Source organism: Myodes glareolus, chromosome X, assembly GCF_982192425.1.
Source record: "Myodes glareolus chromosome X, mMyoGla1.1, whole genome shotgun sequence".
NCBI lineage: Eukaryota > Metazoa > Chordata > Mammalia > Rodentia > Cricetidae > Myodes > Myodes glareolus.
In genome coordinates, this window is record NC_142053.1 from 27,481,697 (window position 1) to 27,494,784 (window position 13,088).

The 13,088-nt window shown below is 34.6% G+C and overlaps 1 protein-coding gene across 3 annotated transcripts in view; it reads left to right on the forward strand.

The window, feature by feature from the left end:
• Wdr44 (WD repeat domain 44) overlaps positions 1-13,088 on the forward strand; it is a 112,052-nt gene that overhangs the window by 71,611 nt on the left and 27,353 nt on the right. For all 3 annotated transcript variants that reach the window (XM_048450381.3, XM_048450380.3, XM_048450379.3), the window contains 4 exons: positions 1,724-1,830; positions 3,568-3,719; positions 5,637-5,775; positions 7,606-7,670. In XM_048450381.3, coding sequence (XP_048306338.2) covers positions 1,724-1,830; positions 3,568-3,719; positions 5,637-5,775; positions 7,606-7,670 — 463 coding nt within the window. The remainder of the gene's footprint in view (positions 1-1,723; positions 1,831-3,567; positions 3,720-5,636; positions 5,776-7,605; positions 7,671-13,088) is intronic.

Consider the following 13,088-nt stretch of genomic DNA (forward strand, 5'->3'; position numbering starts at 1 on the left):
TTAAAACTAAACATCATTGTAGTGAACCTATAGTTATCCATAAACTATAACTTTAGAGTAGGCACCTTATTTTGGTTTTAGAAACTGGTTTTACAGGGATGGGGATGTAGTTCAATGGTAGAATACTCACCTAGCTTAAACAAGGCCGTGGGCTCAATCCCCAGCACTATAAAACGAGTTTTGTCATCTCTGTTTTCTGATGACTGAAAGTAGTAACAGAAATGTATAAAATTGAAAATGAAAGTTTATGATTATCTCACAGATTATTATCAAGATTCTTTAATTTCTTTGTCAGTGGCGAATCAAAGCTAGGGACCAGAACATGCTAAGCAAGGACCTTACCACTGAGCTATACCCATAGCCCTAGAATTTTTTTGGTTCTCATAAAAGAGGGATTACATTGTGTCTGTAGATTCTTAGCTTTTTTTTATTGTAAATCAAATACATCGTGGGCATCTCTTCATGTTAGCACCAAAGACAAATACATTGCAGTCTTTCTATGAACCACACAGGAATTAGTTGCTGTGGATACAGTAGTTAAGACAATTACACTCATACCTTCAGGGACCTTCTGTGTAAATGAGGAGGCAGATACTGAATATGTAATCATGCACAAAAGTGTACCTTTATTTATAATGATTGCTGTAAAAGAAAACTGCAAGGTGCTGTGAAAGTCTACAACAAGAAAACATGGTTTTGCTCAAGGAAGGTCTTTTTGAGAGATTATTTGATCTGAGACCTAAAGGGTAAATAAAAACTAGTAATCAGTACTGGGTGTTTAAATCAGAAGTAACAACATATTCATATATTTTTGAAGGATATTGACTTGAATATGTTCATTCCATAAAATCAGAAGTAACAACATGAGCAAGGACTATGAATAAGAGCATGGCAATTCAAAGAGTAGGGGTTTGTTTTGTTGTAGTTTATACCAACACTTATTTATCCATTCGGCTGTTGATTGACATTTATATCTTTTCAATTGAATAGAGAAAAATTGAATTATGTTTATATAAGCTTTGATGCTTGTGTAACTTTGTATTTGGGGGTATCTATTGAAAAGCTCAGCCTAATTTTATTGTTGTGAATACCCAGATGAAAGAGAAAACACAGTAGGTCCTCTTAAGCTTCCCAGGTATTCTATTTTGTAGATCAATGACTTTCTTTAACCCTTCCTTTTTATTGGTAAAATGCATTCTTAGAGATAAGTCTTTAAAGTAGTTTTTTCAAAATTATTTAACTGCATGTTTATAGCTTCACCAGGAACTCTCCAAATCAAATTATCTGGGGATAGGGCCCATAGATCTGCTTAAACATGCTCTTCCCCAGCCCACTATTGCCAGTCAGGCTTTAGAGAATAAACTGTTAATTGGGAGAAATTTTATTCATATATTTTTGAAGGATATTGACTTGAATATGTTCATTCCATAAAACAAGCAATCTGATGGGGCTGGAGAGATGGCTCAGTGATTAAGAGCACTGGCTGATCTTTCAGAGGACTCAGGTTCAATTCCTAGAACCCACATGGCGGCTCACAGCTGTCTATAACTCATAGACATACCTACAGGCAAAACACCAAATGTACACAAATCAAGTAAATTTTAAAAAAAGGAATCCAAGAACTTGAATACCTACATTTAATGTTTTAAAAGATACATCTTAAGTTTGTGGATAGTTTACCTTGCACAATTGTGTCACTACATTTTTGTGTATTTTTCTTCAGGACTCAACTAAAGAAATTCCTTGGAAAATCAGTAAAGAGAGCAAAGCATCTTGCTGAGGAATATGGTGAACGTGCTATAAATAAGGTTAAAAGTGTAAGAGATGAAGGTCAGTAACATGAGGATATTGCAACTGAATACTCCATTAATGTGTATTTTCTAAATTTAGCTCATCATTTATAAAAGGCACTCTATATCAATGAACATAATAAACTTTTATAGCCAATATCTTAGTATTTCAATAAATCAGAAGTGTCTCCCTTAATTTTATAAATATGAAGAAAGATAAATGTATACTTTTAAGTATGAATTGGTTCAGTATTTTGTGATTATAACAACCTTGAAGATTTATGGTACAATGATTAAGTGTAAATTGATTTTGTCAGACTTATTTGTTGTGGGAGTAACTTCCGCTGCCTCAACCAATAATCACTGAAGCAGGAGCCCACAGTGCAGCGGGGAGCGACTTCCGCTCTGGCAGCCAATAGCTGCTGAAATACCAGCCCACTGGGGCGTGGTATATTTCTCTTTTAAAAAGAGAAACATATCCGGAATAGGCCTCTTGGTTCCGGCTCTTGGTTCCGGCTCTTGGTTCCGGTGCTCGGTCTCGGCTGCTACTCCCGGCTCCTGCTCCAGCGACTAGGCTCCCTTCCCGACGGTTTATGGTGTATATAAGTTTTACCCCCCAAAATAAATAACCCCTTAAAACATAACTGGTGTGGGATTGATTCGCTAATACTTATTGGCTTTTAAAAATATTTTTAAAGGGTTGGAAAAATGGCTTAGTCGTTAAGAGCACCAGAGAATCCATCTTTAATTTCCCAGTACTCTCATGGCAAACTAGAACTGTCTGTAACTCTAGTTTCAGGGGATCTGACACCAACTTCTGGCCTCCATGGGCACCAGGCACACACATAGTACATAGACATTCGTGGAGGCAAAACACTCATACCCATAAAAATAAATATACTTTTAAAGCTATTTTTTAATGAGGTAAACTTGGGACCAGATAATTATTTCATACAAGCCCAATGGAGTTCTTTGGAACTCAGTTAGAAGCTAGATGCTATAGTATGTGTCTGTCATGCCAACATTTTTTGATGACATAGAAGATAGAGAGAGAATTTTCCTCAAGGTGACAAGCCAACTAGTCTGCAGCATGTAGCACAGCAGCAGAGGAAAACATTAGAAATCCTGCTTCAAAGAAGGCATAAGGCTAGAACCACTCTCAAAAAAAAAAGTCCTCTGATCTCTACTCTTGTGCCGTGGCATGTGCATGGGTAAAGGAGCTTGCTGCCAAGCCCTACAACCAGAGTTCAATTCCTGTAATCTGTGTAATAGAAGGACAGAACTGACTCCATATGCACCCCATAGCATGCACATGTGCACACAATAAATAAGGTAAAAAGAGATTTTCTTAATTTGAAGAGACCATAGCCCACTGTGCCTTTATTATTCTACTCATTTGTTGTTATTAATAAGTGCACTTAGTACTCACACAATACCAGATAATCTTCTTAGAATTAACCTACATTTTAATTAATTTAATCTCATAACTCAATGAAGTGAGTATCGTCATTATCCTCATTTTATAGGTGAGAAAACTGAGAGGTATAGAAAGGTTGAGTAACTTCCCCACGGTCATGCATATTATAAGTAACAGATGAATATAAATTCAACCAATGTAACATCAGTCTCCATTTTCTCAACCACTATGATATATAGTAATAGACAAATTTTGCTTCTCTATTTACTAAAAGTATACTTGATGATCAATATATTTGAAAATATAATTGTAACTATATATATATATATATATTAACCATTGAATTTTGTTCCTTTTCAGTGTTTCATACTGATCAAGATGACCCTTCATCAAGTGATGATGAAGGAATGCCATATACAAGGCCAGTTAAATTCAAGGCAGCACATGGTTTCAAAGGACCTTATGATTTTGATCAGATCAAAGTGGTGCAAGATCTTAGTGGTGAACATATGGTAAGCAACCATTTCATTTTTCATGACTGCTAGCGTATTTTTTGAGGCTTCTATTTAATTTATTTTTACCAATGTATATACTTTTGCTAATTTAGAACACTATATTCATTTATTTAAATTAATAGATAATGCAGTGTTTGTCTCTGAATATTGTTTAAGAAGTAATGTTTTAGGCTGAATGTAGTTCTTGGGCCTATAATCCCGGCACACAGAAGGCTGAGGCAGGAGGATGATAAGATCAAGGTCAGCCTGTGCTACTTAGAGCAACCCAATCTCAAAATACGAAAGGTTTGCAATAAATAATCTCTAGGCTGTATTATTGAGAAAACTATGCAGAGAGACCAACCTTTGTAGCACTTAAATTAGAAAATAGTCTGTCACTTGTAAAAACATGTTAAATATTTTCAACCACAATTTAAATAAATATGAATACTTAGAGCATTTGAATAGCATACATAAAGCCCTGCTTTCAATCCCTAGCACTTTGGTAAAAAGTATTCAGAATCCTACTGTGTTTTCCATAGTAAAATATTCAGCCAAGCTAGAGATAGTTAGAGATTTACATTCTTTAAGATTTCAAAAGTACCATACTGGGGATGTGGCTTTGTGGTAGAGTGTTTCCTTCATTTACATGAGGCTCTGCTCTGATCCCTAATACTGCAAAGAAAAAAATTCAAGCCTAACAATGTAGACGAAAATCCTCAGATTTGTATGCAAATAGTGTCTACAAATCTAGGAACCTAAGGACTATAGCAGTTAAACTCAAACATAGGTAAACTAGGCTGTGCCCTTGATCAAGGAATCAAATAAAGCCTGTGTTGCCCTAACTACAAAGTGACTATAAGCAGTGGCCACATTGAAATTAAATGCTATTAAACTATGCATCAATGTTTTAATTTTTACAGTGGTTTCATTTTGGAACTTACTAAAATTTTTTATACTATATTGAGTCCACCATTATTTCCTGCTTAAGTAGAAAGCCCCGCTGGGCAGTGGTGGCGCATGCCTTTAATCCCAGCACTCAAGAGGCAGAGGCAGGTGGATCTCTATGAGTTTGAGGCCAGCCTGATCTACAAGAGCTAGTTCCAGGATAGCTAGGACTACACAGAGAAACCCTGTCTCAAAAAACAAGACAAAACAAAACAAAAAATAATAATAATCCAAATGACTTTTTTACTGTATTTGACTTTTATAGAAATGAATGCTATTTAAGTAAATTAACTTGCTTCTAACTTAGATAAAGAATCCATAGGCAGGTAATGCTTTTAATATACCCAAGTCTGTGTTATAAACCTTATTTGTTGAATAGGATTTGGCCCTTCCTACTAAAGACTCCTGTTCTTTAACACTTTTCTGATCATATACATATCCAATGATTTCAGTTTCTATAGAGAGTCTAGTCATGGACTGTAGAGAGAAAAGCAGAAGAAGACCAAACTATTTAGGTCCTTTGAAGTGTCTCATGATATGAGCACTATGCTATGGGCAGCTAAGGTAGGCTAGACGTTATTCTTTTCAGTCCTGCTAAGGGTCTGAAGTTTCCAAACTGTGGTTTGTGCTTCTAGTTACATAGGGACTCTCATAAATGGCACCTGAGGTTGCCCTCTGACCTCTACACTTACGTCCACACACACACATGCATATATGCAACTAAAAATACCCCTCATTTTTATTAATATGTGAACATAGTTTGGGGTTTTAAATTTGTTAGGTTAAACTATAGTAAATGTTAATGGTCCTAACAGACCTTTCTTCTGAAAGCTTCCCTTTGTGATAGCACTATTGCACAAGTGGCTAGAATACATGTTAGGAAAGTTAGTGTTATCTTACTATGTATAATGTGGTGAGCTTTAAAGGTTGGGTTAATGGAATGTCTCTTAAGCTTGTAAAGTCATTTTGAACCTTCTGTTTTCATAGGGAGCTGTTTGGACAATGAAATTTTCTCACTGTGGCCGATTACTTGCCTCAGCTGGACAAGACAATATAGTGAGGATATGGGCTTTAAAAAATGCTTTTGACTATTTCAACAATATGCGAATGAAATATAATACTGAAGGTATTTTTCATTTCTTTAAATATCTAAATAAATCTGGGGTTTTTTGGCATTTTAGGTATAGTATTTGTTGAGCATCCTCAGTTCTCAAACTAAAAATGCTTTGTAATCTGAAACTCATGAAATATTGGGAAAGTGCTCAAAGTTTTCTAATTTTAGAGAATTTCAGGTTTCATGTTTTCAGATTAGGGATGCCATGCAATTATTTAAAAATCCAACAAGTTCCAAAATCTGATAAGGAATATTCAACTGCATTGCTCTCTTTAACTGGTCAGTGGTTTGTAGGATTTACATCATATGGTGTTGTACACCTATAATTTTGACTCTTTGCAAGATGGTCAAGAATTTAAGGCTTATTTGGCTTATATAGCAAGACTGTTTCAAAACTAAATAAAAATAAGGTAAACAGCAATAGCAAAAATCTCTAGACCTAATGAAAAGAATACCACATACCTTTTGATTTATACCTTCTCATGTAAATATGTAATTTTATCAAACACTTAGAAATTACTTGGTTTCCCCCGGCAACCTTCACTTCTATCCTAAATTAAAATGAAAGATTGAATTAAGCTGGAGAAATAATAAAAAATGCTACATATACCCACTAAGTAAAGAAAGATAAAGAAAATTAAGCCATGAAGAATAATTAAGTTTGTGAATATATGAAATCAATGGATATATGAAAAACTGACCTCAGAATATTATGAATATATGTAAACACTTTCACTAAATAAAATATTCTTGTTATGTGATGTTTTAAGAATGTATGAAAAATTTATTAAGTAGGGACTCTAATTGTATGAGCTAACTTTCTTATACTTTTTTTTTGGTTTTTTGAGACATGGTTTCTCTGTGTAACAGTGTAACAGTCCTAGCTGTCCTGGAACTAGCTCTTGTAGATCAGGTTGGCTTCAAACTCCCAGAGATCCGCCTGCCTCTACCTCCCAAGTGCTGGAATTAAAGGTGTGAGCTACCACCGCGGCCCAACTTTCTTATAATTTTTAATGTAACTAACTAACTTTTATCCACAAATCATCTCTTTCCTAATCATCTAAGTTTGAAAATAAGAAATTAAGAAATGGGAGAAAAGAAAATAGAGTTAACCATTGGTGAGAATATAGAGTGCAATACCAATTTAAAGAACACAGTATACCAGGCATCTATGATTAATCTCTATACAATCTGTCTCTCACTCTAAGAAATTACAATATCTCACTGTGTTGCCCAGTTTGGCCTTGACTCTCTTTATAGCTCAGGCAGGCTTTGAATGTAAGATCTTGCCTCAACCTCATGAGTATCTAAGTTAATGGGGCTGTGCCACCAGTCCTGGGGGACCCTATATTCTTTAGAAAACCTTTGTGAATTTCCTTAATGTATGTCATAATACATAATTGAAGATGATGATGTAACCAGACAAAGTTAAAATGGGTTACTTGTAGAGTGAGTGAGCTTTTCTTGTTGTACATGGACATTTTTTGTTCTACTTAAGGCAAAAAGACCTTTGAAGCCTAATCTAGGCTCAGACCTTTTATTGGTCTTTTGCTGTTTCCCCTTGCTACTTTTTGTAATTAGTAAAAATGTTTTCACTATGAATAACGAAGATTAGATGATATTTTGTTTACTAATTTAGGGAACTGTTTAAGCTGTTTAATTAAAATTGATAAAAAATGATAAAGACAAAATGTAGGTGCTTGTGTGGTTATAGTTCACATTTAGAAAATGTGTTTTTCTGGGGTATTCTATTTTATGACTATTATTATTTCAGAATATTTTTGTTGATAGATTAGCTTATTTACATATAAGGTTTTTTAACAATTACTATGCTACTTTTAGGCCGTGTGTCACCGTCACCATCTCAGGAAAGTCTAAGTTCATCAAAGTCTGACACAGACACAGGGGTATGTTCAAGTTTTATGGTTACTTTTGTTAAATTCTATGATTTATTTTATGCCCTAAAGTATTTTTCTACTATAAATTTTGTCAAGGTGTTTAATTAAAATTAACACATAATATTACAAGTGTTTCTTCTATTTATATTCCCAAGTGAAAAATCATCAAGTTTCAGGATTGTCAAATGGTGAATAATCGTATTCAAGATACCAACCTAATGATGCATACTTAAATAAAACATAATCGCTTTACTTTAATCCAGGTTTAATATTTTTAAAAATATTAATTTTATAGTTTAATTATAGTTAAATTCTTCTGATGTCTTTTTATTGCCTCCAGGAAAAAGATACTTCTTAATATTGCATCATATTGCCTTTCTAACTCAGTTCTAATATTCTGGTGTCTGCAAGTTCTAACTTCCCATGCTGATCTGTCCTAAATATTCTTTCACAATGATATCTTTTCCCATGTATTGACTTTGTCCAGAATACCCTATCTGAATTAAGCTTAAATGGCTTATGTTCTCTTATTAGTTTCCCTAAATCCAGCAGGCAGAATTATTACTCAGTGTGCTTTGATAATATGTCATGTATAGTTTTTATATATTGCTTACCATACTTTCTTCTGTTTAGGCTTTGAACTAATGACATCTTATTCCATGCTGACTGTAGTAGGTGTGCAGTCAGCACTGAAATCCTGCTTCTGTGCTTTTATTCTAAATTTTTCCCTTATCTGAATGCTTCTAGACTCCCTTCTTTCCATTCAAACTATGCTCATTCTACATGGGCCACTTTTTCTCTAAAACCTTCACTCACTAAGGCATAGTGACAATTTTAACTGTTTTGCTTTGGGGGGAAGGGTTTGTTTATTTATTAGTTTAATTTACTATAAAGCCTCTAAGTATTTATTGCTTTTGAAAGACAAACTATACTGCCTAAGACTGTCTTGTATATGTTTAGCAGCTTATAGATTCATAACTACTTCTGTCTAACCTCCCCACCCCGATCTCTAAGTGTAATTACAGTGCTAATGGAGTATAAAACATTATAAATGAGAACTATTACACTTCTTTAATAGAAAAGTTAGCCATTTGTCTTATACTATTTAATTGTTTTCTTCTGAAACAATTGAGTAGTCTGTCATTTTCAGGAAAAGGTCGTTTGAGATTGCTTTGACTTCTCTCATTCTTTCTCAAAACAGCTGAGAGAGGTTTCTGTCTCATGTCTTTTGGGGTTGTTGTCTGGAATTATTTTTGAACCTAATTAGATACAGTGGAGCACAGTAAGCACAGTATAGATCATTTTCCTATGCATTTGGTCTGGCTCATGGGCGGGTGTCTTAGCCCTTTTGAAGTGCTTTCACATGCTGTATCATCATGTGATGAAGAGCATAAAGAATCTTCTGTACAGTTGGACAGACACTGATGAGCCAAGGCCACTCGTCTACTCCCTAGCAGTGTTCCCAAACCTAGAACTATGACTCCTAAGATGTGTCTCTTGATTCCCAAAAGTAGCTCAGGAAGTGTAAGTGATTCCCAAAAGTAGCTTGCCCTGCTGTCTAAATGTTTAAAAACTTACAGTGTTGGCTTTAGCATGGACTTTTAGCCTTCTGGGTTATTCTAAGAATCCGCAGTTGGACAAGAGTGTAAGTTTCTTCTTAATGTTATAAATTGTAAGGATGCTTGTTTTTTAACCTAGAAACTAATGTTTTTCTTGGGTAAATTTTTGTTTAGTATACTTAATTGATAGAATGTCAATGAGTATTAATAACACTTAACGGTTACTTAAAATTTTGGAGGGGAATAGATCATTGAAATATGGGGAGGCATAGATCAGAATCTAAAACTTTGAATAAAGAGAGCTAGAAGGAATTGAGAAATTTTTGTGACATTTATGTGTATAACATTTTATAAATCTATACTTTAGTACTATTAATATCTCTAATTTATAGATAAAGAAAAAGAAAACTTTGAAATACTAAGTAACAGTTTCACAGTTGATCAATACAACATCAGAATTGGTCTCCACCTCTACCTCTATAACCTTTGCTCTTAAGAATTATGCTACACTAGTTGCTATTTTGATATCTGGTACTTGTCTTCATTCAGTCCAAAAATATTTATTATTGAGTTCCTACAACATATTAATCATTATTTAAATAACTGGAGAAATAGTAAACAAAGAAAGAAGACAAAGCTATGTTATGAAGATTAAATGAAAGAATAGAATTTTATACAATATATTATTGAGGACCATCAATAGGTAAAGGTGCTTGCCACTAAACCTGTGACCTGCATTGGATTCCCAGAATCCACATAATAGAAAGAGAGAAGGAACTTTTATGAGTTGTACTCTGACTTGCATGTGCTCATATACATACACAAATAACAAATGTAATAAAAAGTTTTATAGATACTTTGTTGTGTTATGACATGTAAAAGGCTATATATGCTTAACATACATAATTTGATGAGTTTGGCAATAAATGTACAACTATGGAAGCATAAACACAGTGAATGCCAATAATCTACCCATCGACTCCAATTGTTTTTTCATTCCCCTTATTTTTAATATTAATTAAATTAATTAATTTAATTAATTTTTATGATAATAATTTTTGAACTATTAGTTTTAATTTTAAGTCTATAATATAGTATTATTAACTTTAATCATTGTTCTGTGCTCTCTAGTACTTACTAATTTTGTATAACTGAAACTTTATATGCTTTGAGTAATAATATCTGCTTCATCTTTCCCCTGATCTCTGGCAGCCCCCATATTCTGCTTCTGTGAATGGAACTATGTTATGTTACGTTAATCGTTTATGTGACAACAATATAGTATTTACCCTTATGTGTATAGCTTATTTTAATTATCTTCTAAGCTCATTCTTGTTATCATGAATGGCAGCATTTTTCTTTTAGGATAAATAGTATTCCATGATGTGTATAAGCCACATTTACTTTATCTATTCCTCTGTCATTGGCTGCAGTGAACATGATAGTGCAAATCTTTTAGATTCCGACTTTAATTCCTCTGGATATACACCAGGAAATGAGATTAATGAATCATGTAGGAGCTCTATTTTTAATTTTCTGAGAAATCTCCATACCGCCATTCCTGGTGACTGAACCGATCAACATTCCCACCAGCAGTGCCTAGAGTTACATATCCCTCCAAATTCTTGTCAGCCTTTATGATAGTATTTTCATATAATATATTCTGATAACAGTTTCCCCTCCCTCAATGCCTCTCAGATCCTTCCTACCCCCCATCCAACTCTATATGCCCCTCCCCCCCTCTCTCTTTAGAAACCAAACAGGTGATTTTTTTAAAAAAAAGAATTTTTAAAAGCATAAGAAACACATATAGACACAAACAAAAACTATAAGAACACTGAACCAGAAACCACAGTATATAAACAAAAGACTAGTAATGTAAAAAAAAATGTAAGACAAAAAATTCCAAAAGTACCATTGAGTTCATTTTGTATTGGCTGTCTACTTCTGGTCATGGGGCCTGCCCTTAAATGTTTTTTTTTTATATTGGGTGAGACTCAGTCAGATTGGCTACTCCTGCTACATTTGTGCCTTTATTGCACCATCTGATCATGAAGGCAGGTCACCATTGTAGATTGCAGGGTTTGTAGCTGTATTCTTTTATGATAGTCATTATGACAACTGTAGGGAAATACATCATAGCATTTTTTTTTACTTGCAATGGTACCAATCAAATCACTCTAATGGTTAATGATGTTCAATGCCCTTGTGTATACCTGTTCTCCGTTCAAATATTTTCTTTGGAGCATGCCTGTCAAGTCCTTGAACTGTTTTTTTTTTCTTTTCTCTCTCTCTCTCTCTCTCTCTCTCTCTCTCTCTCTCTCGTGTGTGTGTGTGTGTGTGTGTGTGTGTGTGTGTGTGTGTGTGTACTTGCACATGCGCATGTATGCTGGGAGTGGTACTTGGGATTTTCTGCACGCTAGGAAACTGCTCTAACTCTGAGCCATATTGAACCTTTGGACCATTTATAATAGAATTACCTGATTTGATTTTAATTTAGCATTTTTACTGTCCAGTTGTAGAGTTCCTTATATATTTGCATATAAAACTTTATTTGATATTTGGATGACACATAGTTTCCTCTATTTCTATAGCTGCTCTTTCATGTGGTTGGTTGTTTTCTTTTTTGGTTTTCAAGACAGTTTTTTAGGCCTGGCTGTCCTGGTCCTTGCTTTGTAGGTCAAGCTGGCCTTGAGCTCATAGGGATCCACCCATCTGTAGCTATTGGGATTTACTTCTCCAAAATGCTTTTGATTTTGATGCCTCTTTTTGGGAGAGGTGGTCTAAAACTTTCAGTGGATACTTAAAACTGTTGGGTATAACAAAACCATACACATGCAATGTTTTCCTTTATGTGTAGACCTATGAAGGAGTTTAATTTATAAATGTGGATATAAAAGATGTAATAAGACATTATAAGGAAACAGAACAGTTGTAGTACTATTCTCTAATAAAATGACATGAATGTTCTGTCTGTCTCTTGAAAGAGTTGAAGTAAATAACCGAAATTACAGAATGCAAAACTGAGAATAGAGGAGAGCGACTGCACTCTCCCAGGTCTCATTTACCTTTTGCAGATTTTTTGGCAGCATAGCTAATAAATCATTGCCAGATCCAAGGCCGAGAAAAGTTTTCCTTGTGTTTCCAGGAGTTTTACTGTGTAGGCTTTACAGTCAATTCTTTAATCCATTTTTAATTGATTTTTATGAATGACATAAAATAAGAGTCCAAATTTATTCTTTTGTTTTTGAGAAAGGATTTCTCTGTGTAACTGCAACATACTTTGTAGACCAGAGATCCACCTGCCTCTGCCTCCCTAGTGCTGGGATTAAAGGCATGCCCCACCACCTGGCTTGTCATTTGTGCAAAATCTGAAAGTGGTAAGGAAGTGATTCTATTTATACCTAGAAGTGAATATAATAATAACTGTAAGGCAGTTCTACTGTGTTCAAGAAATAGCATCCAGGCCTGGGTAACTGGAGCCAATGAACAAGGGGGAGAATTAAGTAACCGAGGTATGTGTATAGACTATTACAAGAATATGTGAATGCTGAAAGTCAAACCTGGATCCTGTGGAAGGGTCGCCAGTGCTCTTAACCTCTGAAACATCACTGCAGCCCAAAAAGTCATTTTCCATTAATCTAGAAACCAATCGAACATACCTAATCTGAAAACTAAAACATTTTAAGCACCAATATGATGCCACAAATAGAAAGTTTCACATCATGAAAGTTTTTCTCATGCATAAAGTGATTAAAAATAGAGCTGGTGTGGTGGCACATACCTTTAACCTTTAATCCCAGCACTCGGGAGGCAGAGGCAGGCAGATATGAGTTTGAGTCCATCCTGGTCTACAGAGTGAGTTCCA